Genomic DNA, 8,777 nt, shown 5'->3' on the forward strand with positions numbered 1-8,777 from the left:
CTGGAATGTGGGGCAGAGCGGGGCTCCCTGGCACGGGCCCCCGCCCTCCGGAGCCCGGCTTTCTCCTGCCAGGGGGCAGGATTACAATTGCTCGCTGGCACTTGCCTGGGTTTGCCGGGGATGGGAGGCGAGGGTGGCTGGAAGGCCGCCAGGGCGCCACCCCGAGCTGGGTGAGCTCCACCGGGCACAGCCACGTGCCTGGAGCACACGGTCACGCGGGCAGGCGGCCAGGGTGGCCGGGGCCTGCACGAGAGCTGGGGGGGAGGGGGGCTGGGCACCCAGCGGGCAGCAGTTTCCAAACAGGGGAACAGAACTTGCTAACCCAGAAGGGCTGCTGCTGGAGTAACATCAGGGAAGTGGCTTGTCCTAACCCAGGATGAAGGAGAAAAGTCAAGCAGGCTGCACAGGATGGGGACTGGGCGTGCTGAAAAACAACAACGAAATGCATGTCCCATTTTTGCAGAAGGAAGGGCGCTGGATGATACAAATCCCTAAATGGAGACTGGGGTTGGGAATAAGCTTTCCCTTCCCCTGCTCCCAAGCCGTGACATCACTCCAGCTCCTGGCCCTGAGAATGCACCTACCACACACCCTGCTGAAACCCCAGGGAGGGTTTTATAGTCTCCATTCTCTTGATGAGTAAATTGAGGCTTAAGGAAGTCAAGAAATTGACAGAGAGTTACACAGCAGGTCAAAGCATGTCCAGGATGTGAACCCAAGTCCCTGGGTCCAGAGCTGATGCTCTTAACCACCAAGGCACTCTGCTGTCCACACGTATCTGGAAATACCTCTTGCCAGAAGGCCAGGAAACCCCAGTCCTGGGACTGTCACACAAAACAAAGCCAAGAGAACAGGGAAAACTTGTCTTCTACAGGGTGTGGTGGAGAAGATAAACTCTTACAAGCAACAGAAAAGTCTGCCGGCCTCCAGAGCAAAGCTGACCTTCTCCCTCATAATCTCCTTGACCCTGATGGATGGAGAGCATGTCCAAGAAACTTGAGGAGCAGCGCACTCAACTCCAGCACGGTGCTCCCAATCTGCAGACTTAGCAACACGCTGGATGGGAAAATACATGTACTGCATGCCCTCAAGGGGAGGGAGAAACTGAAGCTTCGTGTCACGATGCTGGAAAAAGCAAAGAGAATTCTGTTGCCTGAGCAAGACCTCCCGTAATTCCAGAATCACCAGCACAGAACCCTCCTCCATTGTTATTCAGACCCCATGGCCAGCATTCTCCTTCCACGCGGAACCTCATCACAAGGGAAGGTCAGCAGAAACAGAACACAGGTTCCATCCTGCAAAGGTGCGGTTGGTTCTCCCTACCTCCTCACTCTATTTGGGCCACCCTCTCACGCCCTCCTCTCCCACACACCACCACACTCCAGGGGTTTTCACTTCACTCCATAAGCAGCCTTCATTGTGACCCAGACTCTGTGCTCAGAACTGGAAAGAGAGGCTTCTTAATTCTCAGCTGTTTACAGTGGTAGGACACCCCCAAGCTATGCAAAGAAAAACCACCAGAGGAAACAATTTAAAATCTGGCTTTACAAGCATGTGATTTAAAAATAACTCTGCCTTTGTCTGCTATGGATGACTTTCCCTAAAGGGACTGCTGTCCTTAAAGCAATCGCTCAATTCTCCGGGCAAACCGATTCTTATTTTTCCAGTACACAGCGTATACCTCTAGGAAAGCACTCCCAGGTACCACTTCTGATAGTATCTGACATGCAAACATCGAAGCGGTCAGGATGACTCCTGCCATCTCTGTGGGCCTGGGAACGTCCAGAAAGCTGCACCTCAGAGGACGGAGAAGCCCACGCAGGTGGCTGTAGCATCCAGGGATCTCCACTCTCCTTCGTTAAGATATCAGCCCAGAAAGCTTAGCAGTGACCCACAGCCACAGGAGGTTTCAAGGCATCCCCAGCTTATTTCTTCAAGGGAAACTGTATTCAGAGAATTTAATTCATCCTTCGATCAGACAGCCAGACAGAGGAATGAGGATGGGTGTACCAAACAGGAAAGGGGTTAGAGGGTGGTCAGGGTAGATAAGTGAGAGAATTCACAAGAACGTTCACCTTGTCATTCCGAGACACATGTGGGGTAAACCTAGAAACGCCTAATTTGTCATCTCCTTTCAGCCACACAGGCAGCACTCACGGCACAATGCTACTGAGCGTAACTCAAAAGATGCACGCTTAGCAGGGGGCAGAAAACAAATGTTTAATAAAGCTGTTCTGCATTGAAAGCCTGATCAGCTTGATTTCTGTTTTATCAACTAAAAGTGCATAACCACGCTCTGATTAACGTTATATTTATTCGTGGCCACCTAAAGTCTCCTGATCTTCTCAAAAGTTTTGCCACAAAGCTGTACAGGGGGTAAAAAGCATCCGTGTGTGTGACAGGGTCCTGAGTTAAGCCCAGACATTCAAACTGAAAGTCTAGATCATTAGTTCTCAACAGGTGGGGGGGGGGCGGGGATGATTTTGACCCCAGGAGAAAGTTGGCAGTGACTGGAAGTATTTTCATGTGTCACAGGGTAGAGGCAGGGGTGCCTCTAAATGTCCTACGATGCCCAGGATGGTCCCTGCAGCAAAGACTTACCTGAAACATCAACTGTGCCAAGGTTAAGAGTTTTTGATTTAGACTGAAATTATACAATTCCCAGAATGTTCAAGGCTACAGCTGTGCTCTTCCCTTCTGAGGACTTATTTTCCTCAAGATTAGTTTGACATTTCTATTCTGGTCACCTCTGTGATTATACAGAATCATCGAGGACTTTCTCCTTTTTTCAGGTTTGCCTGTGACATACCACCCGTGAATTCCACGTCCCCTAGAATTGTACTTTGCCTTATAATCTTTATAATGATCAGCACTGTATGAACAGGCGAGTGTTATTTTATCTGCATTTGGTGTTTTTAAGAAGAGCTATAACTTTTTTATCCTCTTTTGTTAGGCGTACCATTGAGTTTAAGTGAATTGAAGATTATTTTGAAGTGCGTTTCAAGTATCAAAAAAGAGGTTTAAATGGAGAGCTTATTCCTAGATTCCAGTACCCACTTTGATCCTGGAGCCTTTCCTCCATAACCTCACAAAATGCTATCCACTGAAACTCTGGAGATCTTTGTTATAGATTTGCAAACCTGACTGGGGCACCCCAGATTTCCAAGAGTCATTAATACTGATTCTAATGAGCTCTGACAAGTGACTTTTAAGGAAGCCTCAAGCTCCAAGACCCCAATTCTTGACTCTCAGCAGGAACCTCGCTGATGGGGACCCCATATCTGCATGCCTCTTGGGAAATAAATACAGCATTTCTAACATGTTACACATCCTGTACTTGACAGGAGATTGAGAAATACGAGTCGATCGCGTATAAGTGTTAGAACACCCCGAGCCAATAACTATTGGTCAAAATCTCCCGGCATCTCTCTCCAGAATGAGAGGTTATATGCTGTACCTAATTGCTTTTACGAAGGTATTACAGAAGACAGGGATGGGAATGAATGATGAAAGCTGGCAGGGACAGAATAATGATCATAACTGCTCTCATTACAAAACATCTGGTGCTGGTCATTTTACACTTTATACACATTATCTGTACTTTTCACAACAGCTCAATCAAATATAAAGTATGCCCGTCTATACAGAGGCAAGCTGAGGCCCAGAGAGGTTGTGTCACTTTGTAAGGTCACACAGGTACGAAGTGGTCAGTCCCATTCTGCAGAGCAGATGACTGAGGCACACCTGTGCCTTCTCACCGGGGCTCTCACCCCGTCTTCCTGGTTGCTTCCTCACTCTGAAAGGTTATTTATTTTGTGGTCTGCTCCCAGAAGAAACTGAAGACAATGGCCCCACGGGTTCTAAGTAAGAGGGACTCAGGGTCACATGAAGGAATGTTTCCCCAAGTTTCTGCAGCCTCCTGAGGGGGTCAGAGGTGATGCCTTAATTCCATTCCAGCCAGGGGCCTTGAAGTTATAATTCAAAGTGAGCTTTGGAGAAGGGGCAGCCCAGAGAGATTTGATGGAAAAGTTTTAACTCCAACACTAACATTTCAAGGCAGGGGCATTCTCTTCCTCCTTTGCACCATTTCCTTTCATTTTAATCTCGCTCTGTGTGTCACAGAAATTCTACCCGAGCTGGGGACACAGAGTTCAGGAATGATCTCCAGCACAAGTCTCCTATTGTCCTGCTTTCTGCCCTCCCTGCGGCTAAGGCCCTCGGCTCAGCGACCTGCCTGACAATTTATCTGGCTGGATCTTTGTTCCTGGTTACCTGTGCACATGAAATGGCCTTTCTTCCTGTTCATTTTGTATCGCAGGGTGTGAACGGCACGAAGACAGAGCGGCCTCAACTCTTGTTTCTGTCTAACCATTTAGCAGTGGGTTTTGAAGTGCTGGTCATTTCAGGTAACGTTTCTGTGTTATATTTCCACACCATTTAAAGCTGACCCTGTGGCCTTGTGGGTTTTGATAAAAGTGGACGACGTGTAGTGGACAGGTGAAAATGAAAACAAAAATGTACGAACAATTTGGTTTATCAGCACAGTGAGGAGAGAGAAGGGGTCTGATACCGAAGACGGCTAAGCTCTCTTAATACGACAGCGGCTTTTAGATTCCATTTCTCAGTCGATGACAACACAAGATGCAATGGATCAAAAATCTCTCTGTCCCCCAACCCCTGATTCACATTTTTTTCCCTTCAGGCCAGAGAACGATAGATATGGGTAAACCACAGTTTTATAAGAGTCTGTCCAAATCATTCAGCAAAATCCTATCATCTGTGTATTTGGGGAATGAGGAAAAGAGACAGGAGGCAAGATGGATGCCTAAATTATCCAACTCAGTCACTGTGAGTCGGTATTTCTTAAACTATAGTCCTTGGATCAGCTGCGGGGAGCTGGTTAAAAATGTATATTCCTGGGCCTTGTCCAGACCTGAAAAATCAGAATTTCTAGGGGTAGGTCCACAGAATCTGCCTTTCGCTGACTCTCCAGGTGAAATGCTCGTTGAAGGGGGACAACCACAACCGTGGGTGAAATGCAAGACTCCCCCTCTAGAGAGGGCTAAAGCATCCCCGATGGTGAAGACGTTTATGTCAACCTCACCCTGCCCCTCTGTTCCCCACCTCCCCCGTCTGAAGGGAGACCCTTCTGAGAGTTTACCTGGTCTGATGGGGCTCTGCATACAGTTCGGGGATGGGATGCCAGGGTGAATGGGTGCGGAGGCCCGACTGCTGAGGTCCATGACGGACGGGGCAGCTGAGGAAGCCGGCTGCAGCCCGGGAGGGTGAGGGCTGTGGTCATGCTGCGACGGGCTGGGGGGAATGCCATTTTCCGACAAAAACTCCTCCAGGTCCATGTATTCCAACTGGAAGGTATCTCCGTCATAGGGAAGGGTTTTGTCCCATAAGGTGGGTCCCAAGAATGCTGACTGGGGGACCGTCGGGCTATTGCTCTCATCATCCAGCTTCTTTTCCTTGTCTTTATCTTTACTAAATGCTGCAAAAAAAGGCGGGGGGGAGGTGAATTGGATTTTAAAAAAGAAAAAGTGTCCCTTTTGTATCACCCCCTCCTGGCTTCTGCTGTAAAACTACTTCCCACAAATGCCGGGGCTTTTCTCTGGCTGCTGGCTTCTGTGGCTCTGGAGTTAAAAGTTCAGGCAGGACATGGATCTCTGCCTGTTTTTCAACATCTTCCTATTTACTTTGGAAAGAAAGCACGAGTCCTTGGGACAGGGCTAGAGACTGGTCTAGGATATAAACAAGAGAGCACAGGCTTCAGTGCATTATTCGGGGAGACAAATATTAATTTAAATCTACAGTGGGAAAATAACCCAGGCAATTACAGGCAACTGATGTGATTTTTTAAGAAAACAGCCAATAACCAGGCATGATTTATCTTCCAGGAACTTCATTACAGTAACAAGATGATGTCATTCAGACTTAGAAAGCCAGGGCGTTGGTAATTCTAATTTTGGTAAAGTACAGACTCTCTACCCATTCTTCGATACCATGTATTGAGCACCTACTATCTACCTGGTTTCTTCCACATATATTTCTACCCCCCCCAATCACATAATAAACTTGCAAATAGCAACTATCCCCATTCACAATGAAGAAATGGAGGCTCTGAGATTTGCAGGACCTTGACCAGTGCCTCTCATTGCAGAGGAAACCAAGAACTACCTAGGTCACGTGTGTTTGCTTCTAAAACCACTGGGTATATTACATTTTACAAAAGGAGTTTTTGTTTTGTTTTTAAATACCAAGTGTTTTCGTGCTCCTCTTCCGCAAACGTTTAAGTATGATCTGACTCAATTACACATGGAGGCGCCCTGTTTAAAGCACAGCTAGTGGAAACGTGGTCCTCTCTATACCTGCGATGGAGGTATGCAGCTGTTTTCTGCCTGGGAGTGTCCCTCACCCCCTTAGGTCTTTAACCAGCGCTCCGGATTTTGACGAGTCTAGTACTCAGGCGCCGGTGGAATCTGGGATTAAGGAATTCGGCTTGAGGTTCTTCCTCAGAGAAACAGCCTCCACCGACCCCCATTCTAATTCCCTACAGTCTCATCTCCTGAGAATCTGACTTAAAAACACCCACAGATGTAAAAGACTGCAGGCAGCACCTTCCTCCCAAGTGCTACTCCTTAAAGGGGAATTAAGAGGTAAGCTAGGCTCTGCAGACTGCGAATCAAACCCCTCAACTCTTGCAATGCAACAGGTTGTTCCTGGTAGGAAAGAAGATGCGAGTTCTCCAGAGCTACCTGCAGCCAAATGATCTTTCAAGACTTTACACTATGAGCTGGGAGGTTTCGCATTTGCTAGCGCGGTATCGAAGGCATGAAAACCATCAGCCCAAAGGACAGATCCCGGGCGGCACCAGCTGGGTTCCGCATCTCCTCATAGGACCCCTTCGGCCCGCTCCAGCCAAGGATGCCTGGGGAAGGTTTGGGACTTACCCAGACAAGGCTCAAGCCAGAGGTGGCTCTTGTGCGGTTACACGTGAGCGGGATCCGCTCTCCCCTCCCACCAAGGAAAGTGCACCGGGAAGGTGGCAGCGCTGGGGGCGTACGCCCCTCCGCGCCCAGAGACCACTCCCCTCTCCAGCCCCAGCTCCCCAACCCCCCTTTCTGAAGTAACCTGCACGGGGGAACACGTGTCTCTGCTTTCACCTCCTCCGGACTTCAAAATACTACTAACGGCAGCAGTAAGCACGACCCCAATACCCAGGCTCCGCAGGGAGACCCCCAACTCGAGCCCCAACCCGCATGGAAGCCAGCCCTCTGATTTCTCTCCCCAGCCCGCGAAGCTCTGTCCTGGCGCAGACGGTTTCACTCCGCATGCCGGTGAGCCTCAATCTAGGGAACACTGACCTGTCAAGTTCTCTCTCCCACCTGCGCCGCCCGATCCGGACCCCGGGAGGCCAGGCTGGGTCCGCAACGCTACCGTAAACGTTGCTCAGCGAGAGGGTCTCCCCTTTTTGAGAAGGAAGGGTGGAGCGATGGGTGAGCTACTCAATTTCACCAAAGCAGGGGCAGGGTGCCGGTGACAGGGAGAGAAGGAGGCGGATGGATGCTCCGGCGGGCCAGCGCGTGTGCCTGGCCCAGGAGGGGGACCCCAGGAGCGGGGCCCCAGGAGCGGGGCCCCAGGAGCGCCGTTCCTTCCCAGAGCGGGGCAACCAGGAGGGCAGCGCTCACCGTCTTCGTGATGAAGGGGGAGCTTCAGCGGGTTCTCCAGCAAGGACCTGAGCACGCCGTAGGGAGGCGGGATAAAGGTAGGATTCAGGGGGAGCGGTCGGGACATTTTCTCCATTGCGATGCACTCAAATTATTTTTCTTAAAAAAAAAAACCAAAAAACAACAAAACCGCTCTCCAAAATGTTGCTGAGGGTTTTCCTCCGTCCTTTGCCGAAAGTAGTCTCTTTCAAGGCGGTGGAGACAAGAGAAGAAAAAAAAAATTACTTATGTCTTTATAAACACATCTGCATGAAAATATAAAACAAAAACTTTCGGGTTCCCTATGCAGAAGGTCCCCGGAGAGCGCGCCAAGTGCCCGCGGGCTCCTCGGCCACGGGCAGGATGCTCTCACCTGCCGCAAACCCCTCGTCTTGCAAAATGTTCACAATTGTGAAAAAGAAAGAAAAAATAAGCAGACAGCTCAGAGGGCGGAGGGTACCGTACCGCTTCGGCCCGGTCGCGCGAGCACCGAGGCCGCGCGCCGTCCCACCCCACCCCCCTCCCCGCGCCGGCGGCCGCTGCTCCCCCGCGCTCCGCGGCCCCGCAGCGCCTGGCTCAGCGCATCCGGCCGCCCATGTGCCGCGGCCTGACAAGAGTGACGTCAGGGCCCGCACCGCGCGCCGATAGGCGTGCAGGGGCGGGGCCACGCGCGGCCCCGCCCGTCCCGCCGCCGCGTGTTTGTCGTTGTCGCGCGCGCCGATTTTCTAGGACTGTGCAGCGCTGGCCGGCGGCAAATATCCTGGATGCCCTGGGCCACCGACTTAGGCTGAGAATCTAACTTTTTCAAAAGTGAGAAGAGGAATGAGAAATTTATCTCAGTAGTTTTCAACCTGGGAATAAACTGGGGAATTAAAAAAAAAAATCCAGATGACCAGTCGCATCCAAATCAATTAAGTCAGACCTCTGGGCTGACATCCAGGTAAGTTTTTAAAGCTCCCGGGATGGTTCCAAGAAGCAGCCAAATTTGAGAATGATTGGTTTAGATCGAATTGAAAATAAATACTCTTCTAAATATTTTCTCCTAGCCCCATCCAAGCTTAGCAT

General features: G+C 50.2%; 1 protein-coding gene across 3 annotated transcripts in view; it reads right to left on the reverse strand.

The window, feature by feature from the left end:
* Positions 1-8,313, reverse strand: part of HLF (HLF transcription factor, PAR bZIP family member) — a 51,614-nt gene extending 43,301 nt beyond the window's left edge. For 2 of the 3 annotated variants that reach the window (XM_010951096.3, XM_045513795.2), the window contains exons 1-2: positions 7,695-8,313; positions 5,162-5,497 (exon numbers count right to left, since the gene is read on the reverse strand). In XM_010951096.3, coding sequence (XP_010949398.1) covers positions 5,162-5,497; positions 7,695-7,809 — 451 coding nt within the window. In that variant the 5' untranslated portion in view covers positions 7,810-8,313. The remainder of the gene's footprint in view (positions 1-5,161; positions 5,498-7,694) is intronic. The other variant, XM_074342765.1, reaches the window with a different exon arrangement.
* Positions 8,314-8,777: the final 464 nt, after the last annotated feature.

This window comes from Camelus bactrianus, chromosome 16 (genome assembly GCF_048773025.1).
Source record: "Camelus bactrianus isolate YW-2024 breed Bactrian camel chromosome 16, ASM4877302v1, whole genome shotgun sequence".
NCBI lineage: Eukaryota > Metazoa > Chordata > Mammalia > Artiodactyla > Camelidae > Camelus > Camelus bactrianus.